Here is a 25321-nt window from a genome sequence, read left to right as displayed (position 1 = left end):
AATTTCTTCACAATATTGTGGGACTTAAAAGTAAGGAAAAAATAGCCTTGATCATTAAAATATATGGTTTCAAAATTTTCTACATATAGACACTATAACAATGAAAGATTAGAAACAATATTAGAATGGAAAATGTAATTAATATTCCATATTTCTAAGATAAAAAATAAACTTCAGAGTTAAAGTGATTGCCAGTATTTTAACATTTAACATTTCTGTCCTCTTTTCAATAATTTTTAATTCCTGTATGAGTCAGTACACCTACAATGTTTGTCTGCATTGTAAAAATGTAACTTTCTGAAACAACATTGCAAAGACGTTAGTTCTTCATGTGTAACACTTTTAATTTTAGAAACACATAATTATTCCCATGTAATGAAGTCAGTTGTTTAATCTGCAATAATTGTATTAAGTTCTTGGCTACAAAATTAGATTCACAGTTCACTGCTGTAAATGGTCTATTATGTGATAAGCCGTTAACCATTTTTACTTGGTTAAAACCACTGATATATAACTATTTCACAGTGGCAATTTCTCTTATTGTAAAACATATAAAATAATTATGAAGGTAATTTTATCATAATCACTCTGATGTAGTTATCTCTTTTTTTCTTTTATAGTCATTAACTGGACTGATCAATGTCGGCAGTGTAGACTGCCAACAGTATCATTCTTTTTGTGCCCAAGAAAATGTTCAGAGATACCCTGAGATAAGATTTTTTCCCCAAAAATCAAATAAAGCTTATGAATATCAGTAAGTATTCTCTCAAATTTTAAAACATTTACTATAATTTATTTATGCAATTAACATTTAAAAGTAATCCTAATTAAAAGTAACCCAAGAAATATTTATTGGGGGTCTACAGTGTTTAAGATAGAGTGTTTAATGAGCACCTCAGAAGATCAAAAGAAGGAATTGAACACTCCCACTCTTCATGAAGCTTACAATCTAGAGGAGAGGAAAAGCTGACATTTATTAAGTTTCTGCTTGATTTCAGGTAGTATACTAGATACTTTATTCACAGTATTTCCACTAGTTCACACAAGTATCCTGTGAGGTAGAAGGTATTACCCTTATTTACAGATATCTGAGACATTAGACAACTTTTCCAGTCACACAGCCATGCCCTTTCCACACCACCATGTGGTATTTCAGGTGGAAGTCTCATATCCAAGGGAGAATTTGAGTAAAGTTATTAAAGTAAAAATAAGCCATGGATTTCAAAAAAGAAAGGAATCACAGCTATTTCAGGAAATCGTGAAATGCTACATTTATGAGCCATCTTGACATCCTGCTGCCATCGTTTCGATTCCGACTCCTAGAGACCCTATAGGACAGAGTAGAACTGCCACACAGGGTTTCTAAGGAGCGCCTGGCGGATTCGAACTGCTGACCTCTTGGTTAGCAGCCGTAGCACTTAACCACTACACCACCAGGGTTTCCCGATCTTGACATAGGTTTTAAAAAAATGGGTAGGAATTCGAGAAACTAAAGCCTCAGACACTTAAGTTTTTTGGTCCTCATAGGTGTATAGTAGATGTCCAGTGGGCAAGTCCAGAGCTCAGAAAGACATCAAGACTAAAGAAAAATGCATTTGGGAAGCCATGTAAACATTAGCTGTAGTGGCATCTATCTGAGAAGAGAGGCTAGATGAAGTCAATTAAACTTATTTTTAAATTTCTACACTAAGATTGTTTTTTTGTGTAAATCCAATGTTAGAAAATACTGCCTACAACTTATATATTTTTCTTCTTGCAGTAGCTACAATGGTTGGAATAGGGATGCATATTCCCTAAGAATCTGGGGTCTAGGGTGAGTAATTAAAATATGTATCATTGCATAAATATATTCAAAGCTATTTATCTTTTTCTTGTCTATAAATATACTGTTGTTTAAGATTCTAACATTTTAATGTAATTAGTGAAATAAAGAATTATGATTTCCCAAGACACAGCTGTGCTTTACTACATTGCCTGCCATTCTTTGAGGCCATTTTTAACTTAGAAAACTTTGCAATATTACATTTTAGATGTTTATTTTTTTATAATGGCAAATAATTTTGATCCCTTTTCACAGATTTTTACCTCAAGCCTCGATAGATCTAACACCTCAGACTTTCAGTGAAAAAGTTTTAGAAGGGAAAAATCACTGGGTCGTTGATTTCTATGCTCCATGGTGTGGACCTTGCCAAAATTTTGCTCCAGAGTTTGAACTCTTGGCTAGGGTAAGTCTTGTCTGTCTACTTAAAAAAGTTACATGACATGCATCTTCTAATAATAACATAAACCATTGTACATAGAATTCTTAATTTTTTTCTTAGAAGTTTCCTCTGAATTTTAAAAAACTATATTCCATTCCTTTATGACTGTAACATTTGCAATAGATTTCTTATTTCTTTTTTATAAAAGCTTTTAGCTATCATCTCTACCTTAGTTGATGACATCACCTACCTAGCCATAAAAGCCAGAAACCTCACTCTTCGCTCTTGTCCCCTGTTTCCTTCCCCTACCACCAATACTCTGCTGCTCTCCAGGCAATCAGTCTTGACAGTTCTAGCTCCTAAATGTCTTTCAGATCTGTCCTCTTCTATCTCTACCGTTAGTCTCTGTGCTCAAACCTTCATCATCTCTCACCTAGGTTTACCATATTTGCCTTTTAATTAGTCTCACATTACACCCTACCTTCTTTAGTGCTGCCCTGGTCATCTTTGTAAACTACTGCCTTCTCTGACTTCTGTTATCCGAGTTTCTTGATAGATGTCATTGATAACAGATCTCTGATCTGACCCTTCCCACCTTTTTAGCTTTATCACATGTCACCACACACCTTATACTTGAGGCCCATCAAAGTACTCCACACTCTCTGAACATGACAGTCTGGTTCACTCCTAAGCACATGCTTCTCCCTCCCTGTCAAATGCCCTTTCCTTATCGTGGTCATCTGAATTTTATTCTCATTCTACAAAACCCACTCAGAATCAACTCTGTGTTCTCTGCCCTTCTCAGTTAATCAACACCAGCTTAATTTCTTGTACCTATTCATACCCACACAACATATTTATTTACATAGTTGTCTCTTCCACAGAACTATGAGCATGAGGGCAAGGTCTTATCTATCTTTATATTCCCAGTGGCTAACTCAGTAAATGCTTGTCAAATTAAAGGGAATACAGAGTTTTGGGTATTTCTTTCTGTCACAGCAGTCCTATTAGTTTCCTCACCTACATGCTCAAGGAACCCCTTGCTGTACAAAACAGTCATTAGAATGAGTAAGTCAGCACCAGCCCCACTACACCAAAACAGAAGCTGAGCATCCCAAGCTGGGGGTGTTTGTACTAAAGGGATTCAAAGCTCCTATAAGCCATAAAAGATTGCTTTTGTTATGACTGGTCCTTAACTTAAGAGGATCCCTGGTGGTGCAGTGGTTAAGAGCTGTAGCTAACTAACCAAAGGTTGGCAGTTCAAATCCACCAGCCACTCCTTGTAAACACTATTGGGCAGTTCTACTCTGTCCTTCAGGGTGGCTATGAGAGAGAATCGACTCTACAGCAGCGGGTTTCACTTAAGAGGTTATTCATCTTTTCTACTTACTGTATCTTCTTTTCTTTTTATACTTCCCTTTTCTCCAGTCATTCTAACAAAATGCTTTACTCCCTCATCCTTCGTGTATTGAAAACTTAGCTTGATTTTATATTTTGTAACGCAACTGTATCTTCAATATTGCAAAAAATGATTACACATGAAAAAGATCACTCATTAAATATATTGTAAGCACCAAGTGAGAGACACGTGAGGTACTGAGGCTACAAAGATGAAAAACAAAGTTCTGTGTGTTCGAGAAGATTTAATCTAGTGGGAAGATAAAAATGAAAATAAGTATATTGTGCAACAAGACAATTGCTATAGGGCAACGGGGCACTAGCTAGAGGAGCCAGTCAAGGAATGATTCCTTTCTTGATCATATGTATGTAAGCTGAGGGGAGGGCAAGAGATCCGACAGGGAAGGACTGCAGAACATAGGTAAGGAATCAGCCTTCCTCGAGACAAAGAATGCTTCCTCAACGAGTGAGTCCAGAGAAAAGAAGAAGTCTGAGGACACAGACATTTGTGAGTGTGATGGGCAAAGGTGTGGGTAGCAAGAGGAAGTTGAAGTAGTTCAACATGAAGCTTCTCAATTTTTTTGATGAGGCAAAGGAGATTTTACCTGCTTTTTGAAGAAGTGCTGCTGGATGAGTAGGAGGCTTAAGGAGCCAGAAAAAAAATTTGGAGAACTATCTTGTTTGAATAAGAATTAAAACTTAAGTTTTGAAAATATATAATCCTTAGATTTATAAAGATTTGAAAGTTTTAGTATCATATTAGCTTTGTGGTTGCCAAAATAATTTATGCATAAGAGGAAATGGCAAACTGTGTTTCTCTTTTCAGATGATTCAGGGAAAAGTGAAAGCTGGAAGAGTAGACTGCCAGGCTTATGCTCAGACATGCCAGAAAGCTGGTATCCGAGCCTATCCGACTGTTAAATTTTATCCTTATGAAAGAGCAAAGGTAGGTACAGGCTGTCTTGTGTTTCCTGCCTTTAGCAGGCCACACTCAAAAGGAGATTTGCCTTTTTCTAATTTCTTCTCCCTTTGTTATTTTTTGTATTATTGCATATTAATGAAACAAGCTTCTACTTACATATACATCAAGTGATCTTGAAAGGTTTTTTCATCTCATAGTTGATATGACCTCTTATGTCTTAAAATTTTTATACTCATGAGTAGGAAAAATACTAGAAAAAGATATCAAAATATTAATAATGGTTTTTTACGGGTGGTGGCATTCAAGGTAATTTATTTTCTGTGAAGTTTTGTATTTTCTACTTATTGTAAAATAATATGTATTACTTTTTATAATTAATTTCTTCTCCATGAAGAGGAAAACCTTTAAGAGAATACTATCATAATACTTTTTAAATAACCTACGCACCAATCCCCCTCAAAAAAGGAAGGGAAAGAGAAGGGCAGAGAGAGAGAAAAGGAAAACCAATTTACTCTTTCAATCCCAGGAAAACACATCAGATTCCCTAGTTGATTGACTTGTTGACATGGTGGTGGTTCAGTTTTTAAATATCTCTGAGGAAGAATTGTTTCTTCTCTTACATCTGCTTACTTCCTCTCCCAAAACTTACCATTCTCTGCTCTCTGAGCCTTCTCCCAAGTAAAACTCATTGTGGTGAAAGATGTTTTCCTTACCATCTAACATTTCATCTCTAATCAATTGTTATTCCCTATTTTTTTTATTTTCTAATAAAATGGAAAACTAAGTGACATGAGAATTTATTTATACACACACACGTGTATGTTAATATCATCTCCTTAGGATATGAGTAATATGGTTTATTGTATTAGTATAATGATTAGCATATTGCCATTTAGAGCCCCAGGTTTGCCCCTTATGAAGACCTTAAGTCTTAAAACAGCACCATCATATAATGAAAGCTGCAGTAAACTAAGAGACCTGGTGTTCAGCCCCTGTTGTGTGATTTTGCAGAAACCACTTTCTCTGGACTTTAGTTTATGAAGCAGAGTTTGGTTTATATTATCTCTAAGAAATCTCTAATTCTAGCATTCTATGAAGATACTAATAATTGTTTAAAACAATTTTTAAACAATTGTTTAGAAATTCTATTTATGTGATTGTGTTTTATATTCTTATGAGGAGCAGAGGTAGACTGTCCGTGTATGTGGATGTAGGTATTTGTCTATCCATGATGGGGGGCCAGGTTGAGCTTCCTTTTCACCCAGCATCCTTCATAACTTATCAAGAAGCTTAAAACGAAACTACCTCGACTTCTTCCCCTGACTCCCCTCCCACCTGTGTCCATCACTGTTTGTAAACTTATCGGCATCTCTACTCATCCTTCCCCCTTTACTCAGGTGCAGTGGGCCATTCTTCCTTGATATCTTTGTGACTCAAGTATCTGTGGATGATTTTGAAATGTCAGGGATTAAAAAGAAACCAAACTCGTTGTCATCAAGTCGATTCCAACTGATAGCAACCCATTAGGACAGAGTAGAACTGCCCCATAAAGTTTCCAAGGAGTGCCTGGTGGATTCAAACTGCCAGCCTTTTTGTTAGCAGGTGCAGCTCTTAACCACTACACCACCAGGGTTTCCTGTCAAGGATCAGGGTTATCAAAATAATTATGTTTTCCTCTTGTTATTAAGAACCACAGCCTTAAAAGGAAATAGGTTTTTTGTTTTAATGAAGCCATCATCTGAGAGTAAGATGACAGTCCTTCATGTGAGAGAAAGAGCCGGGATCACAAACTCACATGCCTACAGAAGGGAAAAAAGCCACACAAATGATTGCCCCTTGCCTGGAGTATGGGGTGGCAGATGTGGTCACCTGGAGAACATGCCACCCCCCTCAGATCATGCAGGAGATGCAGGCCCTTGTCACAAGTTTTTCTCATGTTTCAAGAGAAGCCAGAAAGTTAGAGTTTGTTATGAAATCTTGTTTAAAATGTTGGAAACTAATCCAGTGTTCTAAAACACCATCGTTCAGACAGAATTTGTGGGCCATATTCAGCTACTAGCTGTTTCTAGCTTAGACGAACAATCTAGTCAGTAATTAATTTTATAATAGTTTAGTTTATTTAAATAATCATATTTAATTACCTTAATTCTTTCTCGACGGCACTGGGTTCTGGGTAATCCTTTCTCTAATCTGTATACAATATTCCCGCCGAAGGAGCAATTGTCCATGTGTTTTGTTCCATTGTACATAGGTTCACTATGAGTCGGAACCGACTTGATAGCACCTAACAAGGAGAACTCAGACAGATAAGCAAAATATAACCTACAATATGTTTTTACTCGGAGCAACCCGGTATTTGTTAGTACAGTAATGAACATATAATAAGCCACTACTCTTAAGCTCAATGACCTTTGCCTGAGGAAAATGAACTTTATGCCCTTACGGAGAGATTACCCTTCCCTTATTCTTCACAATAGCCAGGTATGGTGCTCAGTAGGAAGAAAGCAACCTGTTTTAGCTAAGTCACTCTGGAGGTGAATTTCAAGGACCTAGAGTTATTAACATGAGAGTATTTGTACACTACAAATTTAGTTAGCATTTGTACCCTGAGAGTTAGTAATTGAGCATTTATATTGAAGAATATTTATTAAGAGTTTAAATTAAAGAATAAAAGTTAGTGTTCCTTGGTGTAGTCGAGCACTTTTTAGGGCCACTAATGGTGTTCTTTTTTTTTTTTTTTTCTTCAGTAAGAACACTATACATCTACCAATGGGTCGTAAAGAAATTCACATGATAACCTCTATGATCACTGATACAAAAACATATATTCATTCAGCCAGTGCAGTTGCTAACTGAAAACACTCATGACCTTTGCCTTCCCCCTAAGTAAAAATCTAAGACATTTTCAACAGTAGAGCTGTGCTAAGCTAAACAAGTATTTGTAGTATACTTCTGTTTTCTGGTAAAATATTCTAAAGAATTTCAAATATGTTAATATATACTTTTTGAGAAAGAATATTAAGTTGAACTCTGGTATTATTTATTGGTAACTACATACAATACAGTTTGAAATAGAACTAAATAAAGAAATTAAGTGTGTCATCTAGATGTTAGACATTTAGATTTTTCAGGGAAGTTTTGTGATTTGTCAAGAGACTGCCTCTTTAAAAAAAAAAAAGTTATCTCTATCTTGAGAATAGTCTAGAATAGACAGAACTCAGTGAAGGTTAAAAAAAAAAAACTTCATACCAGAGCTTGATTCTTCATTCCTACGGAATCAGCAGCTCAACTTCCCAATCCTCGGAACAACTGAGAAATGGGTGACGTAAATATAGGATCTTTTTCAGGTAGAATGATGTTTAGGCAGTGTCGTTACAATGAGCAGTCACAGAATTAACCATCCCATTGCAGGGGTGGGGGGTTTCACTTGAAAAGATGATACCATATGTCCTGAGGAATCCAGAGGACAAGGTTAGGACCCAAAATGTCCCCATCCAAACTGAAAGACTAGGAATGGCATCCAGAGGTCCAGACCAGACAGGAAGAAAAAGTAAAATAGTCATTGGAAAAAACAGACCGTTGCAAGCCAGAAATACAAACCATACCAACAGTCAACACACAAAAATAAAATCTTAACATACAGTTTGGGGTCGGGGTTCACACTGGGCCTGAGGAAATAGGTGGCTCCAGATTCAAAATAAGAAGCCTGAGTATGTTAATCTGTGCCCTTCCCTGCTTTTCAGACCCTTCTTGCTGTGGGCAGTGAGAACCGGGAGATGTACATTACTTTTCATTATTGTAGTTGGTCAAGGTTTGTCAGTGACAGTGACTGTATTAAAGTCATTTCAGTTCTCTGGGACATCTTAAACAAATGATGTTTTGAGTCATTCTGAGTTAGAAATGTGTTTTTCCCAAGGAATTATTTTACATGTTCCCATGGCACTGTTACTAGTATTTATTCAGTTACATTATGGGTAAACTGTGCTTAATGCTGCATTATTTCTTTGAAGAAATTTGAGTTTCAAACGCTTAAATTTTTGTAAAAAAAAGAAAAGGAATATTTAAGGCATATTTAATCTGCTTTCTTAGATGGCAAGGTCATGTTTTTATTAAATACTTAAAAGATTATAAGAGTGTTTTTCATTTTAGAGAAATATTTGGGGAGAGCAAATAGATGTTAGAGATGCAAAAGAGATTGCTGCCTTAATATATAAAAAATTGGAAACTCTCCGAAATGAAGAAAAGAGAAATAAGGTAAGGACTAAGCCTACAGATGACTTTAGTAAAAGTTGTCAAATTTTATTCTTATTATTCATTATATGTGTCAGTAAGCAGGTGAAATAAGTTTGAAAAATAATAAAAATACTAGGAAATTTCTATTTTGAAAAATGTGACATGCAAAATGTGACTTTTAGGCACTGAAATGCATAGAAATTTGGACAAGTAAAACCATAAAAGTTTAAAAAGAAAATAGTGACTATGGCCATAAATTATTTAAATAAAGCATTGAATTGTTAAGAATAAACATAGTGAAGCCTCACAACACATTTGAGTAACAAGTACTCTTTTGTTCTTAGTATAGGCAGGATGTCCTGGATCCCGTATTCATGTTGGCCTGTCCTTAAGTTTTTTTATCTGTCAAGAAGCATTGCAACCTCTCTCCTGCTGTTCCCTTAGGACAGGCAGTTCATTTTTTTTTGCTTTTAATCAGTGTCATTCTAGGGCATTCTTAGAAAACAGACTAAAAAGCCCATGAATGTTGGAGTGCTTTCTAAATGGAATTTAAAACAGTCAATGTATGAGGTATCTGGGGCTCTTCCCCTATAAGGCAAAAAAGGGGTGAAAGAACAGCCCAGCCTCTAGAAAGAACCAGAGGAGTCTGCTGTGTAGAACCATAGTAGAACATAGGTTCTGCTATAATTCAGTTATACTGCAGACCCTGATATATATAGTCTTACAGCCTGCTTTGAGAATTATACTTTACCCAAATCTAAAAGATAAGAGACAGGTATGAATCTGAATTTTCTTGGTTTCAGTAAACAAAAATATTTTTTCTAATGTTTTGGTCATGTTTTCTCAAGATTGTCTTAAGTTAAACATTTAAAATAGAATACATTATTAATTATAAACCAGAATTTTATAACTAAAAATAAGTTAAAAGAGCATGCCAAATATAACTTTGAAAGTTTGTAAAACTGTAGTTGTTAGTATCTGCTGTGGAGAGGTAAAAACTATGAGATATTTTTTCCCCCATTATAGTTAGGCAAGGTGTATGTCATGTATTGACCCATTAAATAGTATTTTCGGAAAGGTGAAATATCCATTTATATGCCGTTACTTTGTTTATAACATTACAAACTCACACTATTCTGTTCTCTCCTGACCACCTTTTACATTATTATTACAGGATGAACTTTGATGATGTTGAAGATGAAGAAACTTGAAAGAAAAAGAAATTCTGACAAGTGACATCAGAAGGCACCTTTTTTATTCATGGTGGGAATGAACATTATCTGGGACTTAAAATTGCACTGCCTGACTTCTGTACAACATTGGTATAAATCAGGAGTATGCAAACTTTTTCTGTAAAGACCCAACTCGTAAGTATTCTAGGCTTTGCAGACCGTATACAGGCTCTGTCACATATTCTTCTTAGGTGGGTTTTTCATGTTTGTTTGTTTTTTAAACAACCCATTTTAAAAATGTAAAAATCATTCTTAGCTCGGGACTATACAAAAGTAGTCCATAGGCCCCCAGGCCGTCAGCCCCCAGGCCATCAGCCCCCAGGCCATCAATTTCTGACTCCTGGAAATGATTTTGAAGGTGGCTGGTTTGAATATGACCCTGCCCTGCGGTATCTACATCCATATCTAAGATGTACAAAGTGAACTTTTTCACTTAAAGTTTTATCCTGTCCTTAAAAGGGACAACTTGGTCTTCAGTCACCTGGTTTTCTAAAAATTCTGTCTTTGGTCATATACTTCATTTGAAAAACACATTCATGATGTGGAAAAATAAACAGATACCCTATTTTCATGCTACAGTGAAAAGATTCTTCATTTTCTTTTAAAGGTTGAAGAATTGCTTTTAAATTTCACAATTGTCAATTTTTTTTTTTTTTTTTTTGCTACAATAACTAAGCAAATCCTATAAATGGCTATTGTTGTTAGGTGCCTTTGGGTTGGTTCCAGCTCATAGTGACCCTGTGTACAGCAGAAGGAAACACTGCCTCGTCCTGTGCCATCCTCAAAATCGTTGCAGTGTTGGAGCCCATTGTTGTAGCCACTGTGTCAGTCCATCTCATTGAGGGTCTCCCTCTTTTTCACTGACCCTCTGCTTTACTAAGCGTGATGTCCTTCTCCAGGGACTGGTCCCTCCTGACAAGATGTCCAAAGTACAGGAGATGAAGTCTCGCCATCCTTGCTCCTAAGGAGCATACTGCTTATACTTCTTCTAAGACAGATTTGTTCTTTCTTCTGACAGTCCATGGTATAGTCAGTATTCTCTGCCAACACTGTAATTCAGAGGTATCAGTTCTTCTTCGGTCTTCTTTATTCATTGTCCAGCTCTCACATGCATATGAGGCGATTGAAAATACCATAGCTTGGTTATTTTTTTTCCTGGATGCTATAACAATAAATGTGAAGCCCTGGTGTCACAGTGGTTAAGAGCTATAGCTGCTATACAAAAGGTTGGCAGTTTGAATCCATCAGCCGCTCCTTGGAAACCTCATGGGGCAGTTTTATTCTGCTATAGAGTCACCATGAGTTTTACAGAGTCACCATGAGTTGGACTGGAGGGCAGCGGGTTAAGTTTGAGCCCTGCTAATACAGTGGTTAGAGCTCAGCTGCTAACCAAAAGGCCAGCATTTTAAATCCACCAGCTGCTCCTTGGAAACCGCATGGGTCAGCTCTACTCTGTCCTGTAGGGTTGCTGTGAGTTGGAATTGACTTGATGGCAATGAGTTCCTTTTGGTTATAACAATAAATTGCTATGCATCCAGAAAAACTTGAGAAAAAGAATTTCAGCAATTAACTGGGCATTGTAGAGTATCCTAAATGTATTAAGTATTTTGTGTTCTGTATTTTAAAGGTATATGTGTTTATTTATTTTCTGAAATTGCATTTATGAAAAATTTCCTTGTGAGAGTTCACTTTTCAAATATTTGTCTTCTAGGCTTTCTGTGTTTTGATCTGTATCCTTTATTTACATTCACTCTTGTTCAATGTCTTCATTATTCAGATGGGAAAAATGACTCCACAGATTTGTTTCACTAGAGCTCATAACGATTCTGTGGTTTTCCCAGTTATTTAATTATTAATTAACTACTGTACTGTCAGAGATTGCCTTTTTCAGATAAATGTTGTCATGATAATTGAAGTTATTTTATAAGAAAATGTAAATACCGGGACAGGATCTTTTAGTTTCTTAGTTGTTCAGAATCAAAGAATCAAATTTTTCTCCTTTGTATTTTAACAAAATACGAATAGTCACTTGGGGCTGTAAAGTTATAATTAAGAGTATATGGAATTGTAAAAATGACAATTGATCAAAAGAGGCCACTGAGTTTAAAAAAAAAAAAAACTTCTATTTTTCCGGAAGTCTATTAGGGTTACGTTTTATTTGGCAGTTTTCTTTTTTTAGTGTCACTATACCCCTCCCCCATACTTTCTCATAATTATTATTTTATAGCTGTAATGTATATAAAAATAGACTATTCATTTTCAACTCTTAACTCTGTTCTTCATATTTTCTCTCATTTTTTTTTTCTAGCATATACTCATTATCCACATGTCTGGGATTCCACTTTATACACATGAGCACATATGAAATAGTCACCACTTCTAACCTTAATTTAATACCTTTTTGAATTATGTTCAGTTTATGGCAGGTGCCTTTCATTTATTAGACTAGAATTTTTTTTTTAGTTGGCTTGTTTCTACAGAAATCCCAGATGGAATGTTAAAGAAGCCTTACTTGATATTTCCTGAATGTAACGTTCCAGTTATGTGTATACCATCGTGCTGAACACAGAGGAGTGTGCAAAAGTAGCTTAAATTACGGTCCCTGTCTCTCGAGTGTCTGTAATTCACGGTTCTGATACAGATCTCAAAGGAAGTTTTTAAGGACTTCTGTCACTGTTGTTGAGTTGCTGTCGAGCCAGTTCTGTCTCGTGGTGACCCCGCGTGCGTCAGAGCCAGTTCTGTCTCGTGGTGACCCCGCGTGCGTCAGAGCCAGTTCTGTCTCGTGGTGACCCCGCGTACGTCAGAGCCAGTTCTGTCTCGTGGTGACCCCGCGTGCGTCAGAGCCAGTTCTGTCTCGTGGTGACCCCGCGTGCGTCAGAGCCAGTTCTGTCTCGTGGTGACCCCGTGTGCGTCAGGGTAGGGCTGTGCTTCACGGGGTTTCCACTGGCTGGTCTTCTGGAGGATCACCAGGCCTTTCTTCTGAGTCACCTCTGAGTGGACTTGAACTTCCAGTCTTTTGGTGAGCAGCCAAACACCTTAACCATTTCTACCACCCGTGGACTCCGCTTGTATTACTACCCATAAAATATATTTCCTACACTTATTAGTTGGGAAACTTGTTAAGTAATAAATAGTAAACATTATGACACCTGTAACTGGTAACTTGGCCTAAGTTATATGCCTTGGAATCAACCCTAAAGCCAGGGCCACCTGGGAGTCATGTAAGTAATATGTACCATATAAGTAATATACATCAAGAGACTATCTTCTACACTTACAGAAGTGTCGCTGGGTATTTAAAAAAACAGGTGGCAGAATTAGAGGTTTTAACGGATAGATCAGTGCAATAGAGGAGCCCTGATTGTGCACTGGTTAAGAGCTTGGCTGCTAACCAAAGGATTGGCAGTTCGAATCCACCAGCCGCTCCTTCAAAACCCTGTGGGGTTCTGCTCTGTTCTGTAGGGTTGCTATGAGTGGGAATCGACTCGATGGCAACAGGCAAGAAGTGCCAGGTGAAACATACCATTTGTGTCGGCAACACCACTTTGGTGTGCTGCTGGCTTTGGTAATGTGGCACCAGTTCCAGCAGGCCAGAGTCTGTTCTATCAGGCAGCCAGCCTTGAAAATTAGGTATAATTCATTTTGTTGGTGTGTTTCATAAAAATATAGGAAAGCCTGCATAAATTCCTTTCCCATATTTAGAATCATATTCCATGATAGAGGCCATATCTCTTATTCTCTGCTGGGTTCTCAGAACCTAGCACATTGTTCAGCTCATAGGTACAGAGTGTACATAACAAATAACCACAAGTGTTCTTCTATATTGTTGTATTTGTAAGTATTATACTGTTAAGCTGCCAGCAATTCATTTGTGATAAGAATTGTTGCCTAGAAATTATAATTTCATTATTTTATGACTTCTAGATTGTAGCTGGTCTCTGTTTTAATTGGCAGCCCTTGTAACGCTTAGGGATATTACAGTTACTTTTTTAGAAGTTGGCAATTTTTATCATGTAACTTAAGGTGGCTTTACCTATCAAGGTGGTACATATTCCTTGGAAAGGAGCTACCCCAAAGAATTTCTGTGATGTCATAATTTGTTTTTCTATATATAAGAGCCCTGGTGACACAGTGGTTAAGAGGTTGGGTGCTAACCAAAGATCAGCAGTTCAGATCCACCAGCTACTCCCTCGAAACCCTATAGGGCAGTTCTACTCTGTCCTGTAGGGTCGCCCTGAGTCAAAATGAACTTGATGGCAGTGGGTTTGGCTTTGGTTTGGTATGATAGGCTTCCCTGGAGGATTTTATTCAGAAACATTAGGCACCAGTAGATGGCAGTGACAAATAAGCAGAGACATAGAAGGTAATTCATTATTCTTAGAAAATGCTGTGGTTAGTTTCTACCTCATTACTGAACCAGAGTTCACTCAGCCTGAATTTGCCTTTGTTTTGGCACTAGTAAGATCCCGACTATCACTCATATACATTTGATTCTGAGAAGGTGCAAAGAAAGTAAACTGTATTTTGCATGCAGAAGTTTATGATCTAGTGTAACAAGTAAAATAGACAGAAATATATAAGCATGTGAATAATACTAAGAATAAATTCAGGAAACTCATATAGGTACATGTAAAGATAATGAGTTTCAGCAGACTCCCCTTCATGAAGAATGGTGCCTAGGAAATATTTACAAATCACTTTTAAGAAATCATAAAACATTTATCAAATTTTACGGAACATAGTTTTGTTTTGTTTTTTAATTCAAATGTCTCTTCAGGACATTTTGGTGCTTTTAGTTCTGCTTTCATTTATGAAGTACGAGACCCAGCCTCTCATGTCTATGGAATGGGTTTCCTGAATTCTAATCCTAGTTCAGCTATTTAGTAGCTCTGAGTTTGGACAGATTGTTTACTTCCTCTCTCTGTACCCTAACTTGCTATGTGGAAAAACTCTCTCTTCTACTTAACCTCATAGGGTAGATATGTAGATAAAGTGAGATAATGTGTTGGGGTTTTTTAATCGTGCAAAAACATATACAGACAACAAAAATTAAAAATGTGGGAAATTTTGTAAGGTAAATGACATCATTCCTTCAGTGAAGTAATAGCCAGAAAAAAAATGGAGGGAAAAGTAACCTGTAGATTAAAACAGGCTGTAAATAGAGAAAAGCTTTTGAATCCTGTCAGCCAAATGCGATGTGTAGACTTTATTTAGATCTTGATTTGAAAAAACAGACTGCAAATATATATCTTTATGACATAGTTTGGGAAATTAGAACACTGACTGGGTATATGATATTAGCCACATAGTGTTTGTGGGGGTATTCTGTTTTCAGGTGTGATAATGGTATTTACAAAATGACTCTATGCCTGAGATTTGCTTTAAAATAATGCAATGGCCAGGATGTGAGGGCAGTCTCCCCACACCCCCCAAAAATTATAACATCCCAGGGGCTGGGGCTTGTTAAATGAGACAAGATTGAGTATATCATAAATACTGAAGCTGAGTAATGGGATAAATAGGGGTTGATTAATTGATGTTACAATTCTATTTTTCCTGTTTGAAATTTTCCATAATAAAATTTTAACAACTAACTGTTAATTTTAAGAAGAGAAATACTATCTTTGGAACTAAGATATTATTGGAATTCTATGCAATATCCCCAAATAACAAGTTTATAATGATTTGCTTGCCAGATAAGTCATTTTACTGAATCAAGAGAGATAGGAAATTTACAGTATAAAATGGAATTGGTTGGCACTAAGGAGGATCCCTTTAGAAGAGAAGGTGTGTAATTCATTTTCCTTTCATCACTCCCTCCCAGCCTGGAATCTAAGAGCTGTTTTAGTTACGCAGAGCCTATGTAATTGGCTCAGCCTCTCAGAATGCTGGAAAACTATAATCCTTTTCCCTCACTGAGGTCATAAGACCGAATTCTCAAACAGAATTGACTAAGGATTGTCTAATCAAACTAGACTGACAGAACTAAGGACTGATAATACAAATAGGTCTCGCCATCTTCTGCAAGGATGATCTAACTGAATCTGTCGGAAGGGGCAGGGCACAGCGCTTTCCTAAGGGGACCTCTGCTGTTCCCGTGGGCTATTCCCCTGGCTGGCTGCTTCTCAGTCTTGTGCTTGCTGGAGATACCACAACTTCAGTGGTTGTTCTTCTGAGGGCTGTACTTTCCTGCCCTGAATCTCTTTCCTCTCTTGGATTGATGGGTTGATAAAGCAAAATTTCTGTCTCATTCGCTCACTCGATAACTCTGTGTTATTCTCTTAGTACCACTTCTGGACAAAAAAACTCTTGCCTACTAGAATCTAGACGTTTTATTCCCCAATAAACAGCTCTTTAAAAGGATTTTGTACACTTTGCAACATCTGTCCCAGTTGATTCTGGAGAATCTTGATTGGAATAGGTATATTATTCATTGAACAAACACTTATACCTAAAGCACTTCACATACAACAGGGAATAATTTATGTGTGAAATGGACTCACATGAATTCTAATCTTCCTTCTGTGTTCTAGGGCAGAGCACAAACTTTCCCTCGGTTTCAGGTATGCTTCTAGTATTCTTCAGGGCTGCAGTCTTCCTCACACTCACCCTATGTTGTAGGGTAGAACCCACCATCCCTCTTCATGTTACCAGAATACAGTTCTACAGGGAACTTAGGAGCAACTTTCAAGATGCTTTGTATGTCCCATCCAAGAAATATACCTACCTCTGTTGCTGTGGAGTCAATTGAGACTTATGGAGACACCATGTGTTACAAAATAAACTGTTCCATGGGTTTTTCTTGGCTGTAATCTTTACAAAAGCAGTTCACCAGGAAACCCTGGTGCCATAGTGGTTAAGTGCTACGGCTGCTAAACAAAGGGTCGGCACTTCGAATCCACCGGGCGCTCCTTAGAAACTCTATGGGGCAGTTCTACCCTGTCCTATAGGGTCGCTATGAGTCGGAATCAACTCGACGGCACTGGGTTTTCTGGGTAGTTCACCAGGCCACTGGGTGGGTTTAAACCGCCAGCCTTTAGGTTAATAGCTCATTGCAAACCACTTGCACCATTAGGCTCCTTCTGTGAGGTATAGATGTGCACATACAGATTGGACCGTATGCCATTGTGCCTCAAGTCGGAGGTACAAATTTAATAGCTTTCAAAGAAGAAATTACCTTGGTTTGGGAGGAGAAAATTAGAAAAACTATTCCTAAACTTTTGCTTTAATATCGTTTAACAGACTGTGGATAAGTATCATTAGAGACCATGAAAAGAAAGTGCTGCTTTAATAGATGAAAGTCCCGATAGAAATAGTAGGGGTGAAAGTGTCAGAATGAGTAGGAGGTTTGCTGCAGAGACCAGTTCTTTAAAGACCTGTTTGGAGGAAGTAGTGATGGTGGCAATTTGGTCCTGATCACCTATATATACCCTTTTCGAAAATAAAAAACTAAATGGGTTGCAGTTGATGCACATGGTAAAGTTTAATTCTAACCAAAATTATCTCAAGAAATATTCATTGAAAAAATTTTGATTAGGATTAGTCAGGAACCATATGAACATTAAGTACCAGTCTCAGCCTTCCTCTTTAGTGTTGCCTACAACTACATGTCCCACAGTCCACATCACTTGCAGACCTACTGGTCACCTGGACACCAGACAAGATTCATAGTCATGGGTGTTGCCACTTCATTTGGATACCGTACTGGCTTGGAGGTCATCCCGTATAAAGAAAGCTCTGGGAAGGTACCTCTGCTTCTTAAAGGCTCTGGAAATTGTGGGAGGAAGTAGGGTGAGCCTGCTTTGTCTTTAGTCTTTAATCTACTATTTACCTAGTGTTTTGATTTTGAATGATACGCAAGTTCCATTGTTGAAGAACTTCAGGCAAACATATGAACTATTAACCAAGCAGTAGGTTAATTAGGACAAAGTGTCCATCATAGCCATGGACTCTGCATTATGTGTTCTGGGCAACAGTGAAGGCTCACATGCTTAAGTCATGAGCAGTTTTTCAGCATCACACCAACTGAACGAATCCAAGAGATCCAATTTACTCAAAGCAGAAATAAGAATAAAGGTGTACTCAGAATGAGATTTAACATGCAAAGAATGATTTTGGAAGTTGGGTGCCTCTGAGTTAAAGTAATAATTAGTAATAGAAACGGAGTGGAAAAACTAAGATGTGCTCTTCTACTGTAATCTCAGAAATAGGTATAACAAATACTTGAAGAACCATTATTTAGGATAAATGAGAGGAAACGAGTAAAAAGAAGGGATAAATAACATTAAAAGGTGAAAAACATCTTGAAAGTAAGAATAGAGAGTTCAAGTATTTATCTCAGAAGGAAAAATGTTAGCAATAAGTAGCAATAAATCCTGCAAGCAATGGTCTGCAGGTTGTGTTCTTCGTTCCTACAGGGGAAGAAGTGAGCTCATTTTCAGCATAAGTGACGTGAGTATATTTTAGAGGAAAGCCAGGAGACTTCCTTCCTGGGAAAATGAAAAGAGTAGAATATTTAGAAGTCTTAAATGGTGTCATGGATTGAATTGTGTCCCCCCAAATACATGTATCAATTTGGCTAGGCCATGATTTCCAATGTTGTAAAATTTCCACCATTTTGTCATCAGATGTAATTCTCTTGTGTGTTGTAAATCCTATCACTATGAAGTTAATGAGATGGATTAGCACCAGTTATGTTAAGGTCTAGAATGGATTGTGTCTTAAGACAATCTCTTTTGAGATATAAAGGAGAGAAGCAAGCAGAGACACAGGGAGACCTCATACCACCAAGAAAGCAGCATTGGGAGCAGAGCACATCCTTTGGACCGAGGGTTCCTGCATGGAGAGGCTCCTAGTCCAGGGGAAGACTGATGATAAGGACCTCCCTTCAGAGCTGACAGAGAGAGAAAGCCTTCCCCTCGAGCTGACACCCTGGATTTGGACTTGTAGCCTGCTAGACTGAGAGAATGGATTTCTCTTTGTTGAAGCCATCCACTTGTATTTCTGTTGTAGCAGCACTAGCTAACCAAGACAAATGGCCTTCCAGCTCTAGGACTTTAGGATCAATTAAAACTAGTGGTTATTTTTCTTGTAGAACACAGGTGAGAACTGCTGTCCACTGTTTTAGAGAAGTATCTACTGGCTTTATGGAGAGAATATTAAGTATATCTAGGATTTAAAGGTAGGGGCCCAAATTAATAAAGGTCATTTTGTGTCTTTTATAACTCTTGATTCCCTTTAGAGTTTTTAAATTACTTTTCCATACCAAAATATATGTAGAAAATTGCTAATTTACATTTTCATACCTTGGTTCATGTGATTTTTCCCACCCTTTGTCATACTTCACCTCATCCTTTAAGCTTAAGCTCCATCTTCCTCCATGAAGCCTTCACTGACTACTCCATATTGATTTCTGGATTTCGAAAAGTAGCTCAGTCTCTACCATGTAACTTAGTATTTGTAAGAAAACTTAAGCTTTAATTCAGGCCTGTGTTATTCTTCAACTAGTTTATATGTTATTGTCTTCCAAAGTAGACTGTAAGGTCTTCTAGAGCAGAGGAAATTTGCTTAATACTTTCATCCTCCAAGAGTTGCCAGCGTGCTAAATACTTGGTAACTTATTCATTTAGTTTGCATGGCTGTGCATGTGAAACCTAAAAAGAAACGTTTGCAGAGTAAATACTTTGGTCTTATGGAACAGAACAGTACTTAGATGTGTTTAAATCTGCTATATAAAATGTCAGAAGTAAAAGCCACGACATATTCCCTTAAAGCAAATTACAGCAATAATAATCATGCCTTCCAGCACCAAAGTCAAATAACCTTAATTTATCAGCTACATTGCCTACTACGTTAACTTGTTTTTTGATATTGCCTTTGCTTTATTTACTACCTTATATCTTCCCATGTAGCCGTATTCCTTTCTCCTCTCCTGTCCAGCTATCCCTACTCTTTCTTCCTTAGTTCGTTAGTCTGGTGTTTAAATTTTATGACTTGTTTTCAAGTATTTTTTAAAGTTTTGAGTTGGGGATAAAGTATGTACTATATAAATTCAGTAGATAAATACGTACACACAGATCTCCCCTAAATGAAATGTGTTCCCTCAGAGTTAGCCAATTCATCAATTATATGATCAAGCCATAAAATTTGAATCCAAGCATTAATTCTCCAATTAAAGAAACTCTAGAGCCTAGTTTCCAGTCCTCCTAAATTATAACTTGTTGGCAACGAAAGCTGCCATCCTTTGGTGTGAGTAAGCCTAAATGTAAAAACTCCTCACCCAGCCTCAGAAGTTAGAAAGTATGGGGGAAATATAATTCAGGTGGACATTTATACACAGTATTTGTGAATACCATTTGGGTCAAATTACTAACAAATGAGTTACTGTAAAGTGAAATTTTAAAAAATAATAAACATCCTCTTTAAAATCTAAACCTAGCTAAAGATGAGTGTGTATTTTGACAGTATGCTGGGGAAGATAGATTTTTCCATGATGATTATGTAGCTGGTAGCAAAATATTAGAACCTGCTTCAATTCAATGTCTTGTCTTCAGAAGACACGTCACATTGACCTCCTCCATGAAATCTTCCTTGACAAGTGAAACCTGGCTCCAGTAATTACTGTCTCTCTCTTTTTTTTTCCTTGATTAACCCAGGTGTACAAATTCTACACAGTGTTTCAAGCCACTCAAACATAATGTGGGCAAGACAGTTCAAAAACACCAATTTAGTCATTTATATGATTTCTGGTTAGAATTAGTAGTTCTCATGTTTTAATAGAAGTCCCTGGGTGGCGCAAATGATTAAAGTGCTCAGCTACTAACCAAAAGGTTGATGGTTTGAATCTACCCAGAGGCATCTCAGAAGAAAGGCTTGGCAGTCTACTTCCAAAAGATCACAGCCGTTGAAAATTCTGTGGTGTGCAATTCTACTAAGAAACACATTGGGTTGCTGTGAGTTGGAATTGGCTCAACAGCAAATGGTTTGGGGTTTTGGGTTTTAACATGAGTATAAAGTGGATGCAACAAAACCTGCAAAAGCTGGAACCTGTGTAAGGCGGAAACCGGTCAAGGAAGGAAAACTCAAATATTTTCCATTAATAGAGAACAACAGAAGTGTTACGACTACCAAAAAAAACCAAAACCTGTTGCTGTCAAGTCAATTCTGACCCATAGCGACCCTAGAGAACAGAGTAAAACTGCCCCATAGGGTTTCCAAGGAGCAGCTGGTGGATTTGAACTGCCAACCTTTTGGTTAGCAGCCATATCACTTAACTACTGCACCACCAGGGCTACACGCTGTGTCATGGATTGAATTGTGTTCCCCAAAAAATAACGTGTGTCAATTTGGCCAGTCCATGATTCCCAGTATTGTGTGATTGTCCACCATTTTGTCATCTGATGTGATTTTCCTATGTGTTGTAAAATCCTACCTCTATGATGATAATGAGGTGGGATAGACGGTAGTTACGTTAATGAGGCAGTACTCAGTCTACAAAATTGGATTGTGTCTTGAGCCGATCTCTTTTGAGATATAAAAGAAGCAAGCAGAGAGACAGGGGACCTCATACCACCAAGAAAGAGCATTGGGAGCAGAGCACGTCCTTTGGACCCAGGGTTCCTGTGCGGAGATGCTGCTAGTCCAGGAAAAGATTGATGACAAGAACCTTCTTCCAGAGCCAACAGAGAAAGCCTTCTGGAGCTGATCCCCTGAATTTGGACTTCTAGCCTACTGAATTGTGGGAGAATAAACTGTTTTTTAAAGCCATCCACTTGTGGTATTTCTGTTACAGCAGCACTAGATGACTAAGATACCCTTTCAAAGGCAGAAAACTCATGAGACCCAGAAAAATAAGGCAGCCCAGTCAAGAACTGGCTCTCACAGGTTTCACTGTATTTAAAAGTCAAAATTGCATCTCACACTTCAACAATGGAAGTACATTATGTTTTGTATTTCATAGAGTGTTGAAGATATAAATTTGAAATATTCTATAGAATCAGAATTGTATTCTAACACTCATATCTGTTTACTTGCCTGTTTCCCTGCCCTAGACTGTATAAACCTTGAAAGCCAGGACTATATCTTGTTCACTTTTGATCCCATAGGCTCAACACTCGGTAGTATTGGGAGAATAAATGAGTGAAAGAAAAAATAGGTGCACAAGTTGATTTATAACAGTCCTCATAAATGCATATATACCATCAGTGAACAATTGTTTTTTAAACTGTGTGCTATACCCTTTCACAATTTTCATTAGAAATAAATACATCAGTTAAAGTGTATGTTTTCTTGAATTAAGATTACACTACTGTGTAGTTAGCAATCTTTGTGAGGTGGTTTTTGGGGTGTGGAACAGAATAATGTTTTAAAGTCCAAAAACATAAAAGATATTCAACCTGTTTTCTTCCCCCAGAGCTTTTCATTAGACCTGTTACACTGATAGATTTGATTGGTTTCATTTCAGTTTCTTATTCAGTCCCTCAAGTTAATGGTCACAAATTCCATTCAGTGCACTTATTGTTTAATCTGTGTCAATTTTTGAAAGGGCAACCCTGTTTACCCCATAGTTTACAAACTTATTGGCTTGTAGGCAGTGTATCTAAAAATGCATGCCAATTTCTTTATAAATGGGAAGCCTGTAATTACAGGTCAATCATCTACAGAAGAAATAAGTGAATGTTAGGTTCAAATTTAATGGAACATTGTGACCCCGTTTGTCATCTTTACTTTGGACTGTCTAAATGGAAATCATTTATGAGCCAGCTAACCCCACGGACCCCCTTGTCACTCAGCAAAAAGTTTACTGAGCCCAAAATGTGCTAGACTTTGTTCTAAGAGTTTAAGATGTATCAGTGAATTAAATTTGCTACCCTCATGTCATTTTCATTCAAGCCGGGAAAAGATAGACCAATAATAATAGAACAGTAAGTAAATATAGTATGTTAGAAGAAGATGTATTATGAGATAAAGGAAAAGGTTAAACAGGGTAAGGGGTTGGGAGCAGGAAGGTTGCACTATTAAGTAAGGTGAGCATGGTATAATTCTAGAAATGAAAAAGCTACAGGGTATCTAAGGAGCATATCAATCAAGAGAACAGCTAGAGAGAAGGCTTTAAAGCATATTTGGAAAGGCCCAGAAATGAAGGGGAGACCAATGTGGCTTGAGTGAAGCGTACTAATGGGACAGTGAGAATGGGGAGCCCGATCACCTAGGGCCTTGTTTGACGCAAATGGGAAACTATTGCAAGGTTTTCAGCAGAGAAATGATCTGACTTATATTTTTAAAAGATGATTCAGTGGCTATGTAGGCTGCAGGGGAACAAGGATAGAAGTTGGGAGACCAAGTAGGAAATAACTACTGGAATCCAGAAGTAAAAAGATAGTGGTTTGAAATAAGAGAGGAGTTAGTGAAAAGTGATCCAATTCTGAATATATTTTCAAAGTTAGAACAGGTTACATCTCTTGATGGATCGATGTGGAGTAAGAGAGAAAAAGAGGCGTCAAGGATGGGCCAGGTTCAAAAACTACACCTTTTTTCCACCTAAAGCACTCTTGTCGGGAGCAGTGGCCTTTTGACAGGCCAGATAATGACTTCCATTTGGGTGAATATCAAAATAAAGACAGTAATGAATTATAACCCATTCAATAAAATGTGAATTCATAGGCGGGGCCAAGATGGCGGACTAGGTGGACGCTACCGCGGATCCCTCTTGCAACAAAGACTCGGAAAAACAAGTGAATCGATCACATACATAACAATCTACGAACCCTGAACAACAAACACAGATTTAGAGACGGAGAACGAACAAATACGGGGAGGCAGCAATTGTTTTCAGAGCCTGGAGCCAGTGTACCAGTCAGGCGGCTTCATTAACATCCGAATAGCCTGAGCCAGAGGGAGAACTCTGATAGGGATCTGACTGCATTTTTTTTTAGCGAATTTTCTGGAAAAACTAGTTTCCCAGTGATGGCTCGGAGACAGCAGTCCATATCAAACCACATAAAGAAGCAGACCATGACAGCTTCTCCAACCCCCCAAACAGAAGAATCAAAATCTTTCCCAAATGAAGATACAATCCTGGAATTATCAGATACAGAATATAAAAAACTAATTTACAGAATGCTTCCAGACATCACAAGCGAAATAAGGCAAACTGCAGAAAAAGCCAAGGAACACACTGATAAAACTGTTGAACTCAAAAAGATTATTCAAGAACATAGTGGAAAAATTATTAAGTTGGAAGAATCCATAGAGAGACAGCATGTAGAAATCCAAAAGATCAACAATAAAATTACAGAATTAGACAACGCAATAGGAAGTCAGAGGAGCAGACTCGAGCAATTAGAATGCAGACTGGGAAATCTGGAGGACCAGGGAATTAACACCAACATAGCTGAAAAAAAATCAGATAAAAGAATTTAAAAAAATGAAGAAACCCTAAGAATCATGTGGGACTCTATCAAGAAGGATAACTTGCGGGTGATTGGAGTCCCAGAACAGGGAGGGGGGACAGAAAACACAGAGAAAATAGTTGAAGAACTCCTGACACAAAACTTCCCTGACATCATGAAAGACGAAAGGATATCTATCCAAGATGCTCATCGAACCCCATTTAAGATTGATCCAAAAAGAAAAACACCAAGACATATTATCATCAAACTCACCAAAACCAAAGATAAACAGAAAATTTTAAAAGCAGCCAGGGAGAAAAGAAAGGTTTCCTTCCAGGGAGAATCAATAAGAATAAGTTCAGACTACTCAGCAGAAACCATGCAGGCAAGAAGGGAATGGGACGACATAAACAGAGCACTGAAGGAGAAAAACTGCCAGCCAAGGATCATATATCCAGCAAAGCTCTCTCTGAAATATGAAGGTGAAATTAAGATATTTACAGATAAACACAAGTTTAGAGAATTTGCAAAAACCAAACCAAAGCTACAAGAAATACTAAAGGATATTGTTTGGTCAGAAAACCAATAATATCAGATACCAGCACAATACAAGGTCACAAAAGAGAATGTCCTGATATCAACTCAAATAGGGAAATCACAAAAACAAACAAATTAAGATTAATTAAAAAAATGAATAAATAATAATAATACACATAACAGGGAATCATGGAAGTCAATAGGTAAAAGATCACAATAATAAAAAAGAGGGACTAAATACAGGAGGCATTGAACTGCCACATGGAGAGTGATACAAGGCGATATAGAACAATACAAGTTAGGTTTTTACTTAGAAAAATAGGGGTAAATAATAAGGTAACCACAAAAAGGTATAACAACTCCATAACCCAAGATAAAAGCCAAGAAAAACGTAACGACTCAATTAAC

The 25321-nt window shown here is 37.4% G+C and overlaps 1 protein-coding gene across 4 annotated transcripts in view; it reads left to right on the top strand.

Annotated features, from left to right (window-relative positions):
* The window catches only part of DNAJC10 (DnaJ heat shock protein family (Hsp40) member C10), a 56532-nt gene extending 34155 nt beyond the window's left edge, over nt 1–22377 (top strand). For 2 of the 4 annotated variants that reach the window (XM_064286922.1, XM_003405964.4), the window contains 6 exons: nt 621–754; nt 1760–1813; nt 2078–2225; nt 4426–4545; nt 8671–8775; nt 9929–12122. In XM_064286922.1, coding sequence (XP_064142992.1) covers nt 621–754; nt 1760–1813; nt 2078–2225; nt 4426–4545; nt 8671–8775; nt 9929–9940 — 573 coding nt within the window. In that variant the 3' untranslated portion in view covers nt 9941–12122. Of the gene's footprint in view, nt 1–620; nt 755–1759; nt 1814–2077; nt 2226–4425; nt 4546–8670; nt 8776–9928; nt 12123–12294 lie in introns of those variants that run through there. The other 2 variants (XR_010322273.1, XM_064286923.1) reach the window with 2 other exon arrangements.
* Nucleotides 22378–25321: the final 2944 nt, after the last annotated feature.

Source organism: Loxodonta africana, chromosome 6 (genome assembly GCF_030014295.1).
Source record: "Loxodonta africana isolate mLoxAfr1 chromosome 6, mLoxAfr1.hap2, whole genome shotgun sequence".
Classification (NCBI taxonomy): domain Eukaryota; kingdom Metazoa; phylum Chordata; class Mammalia; order Proboscidea; family Elephantidae; genus Loxodonta; species Loxodonta africana.
The sequence above is the reverse complement of the archived record's forward strand: the minus strand, read 5'-3'. Positions and strand labels throughout refer to the sequence as shown.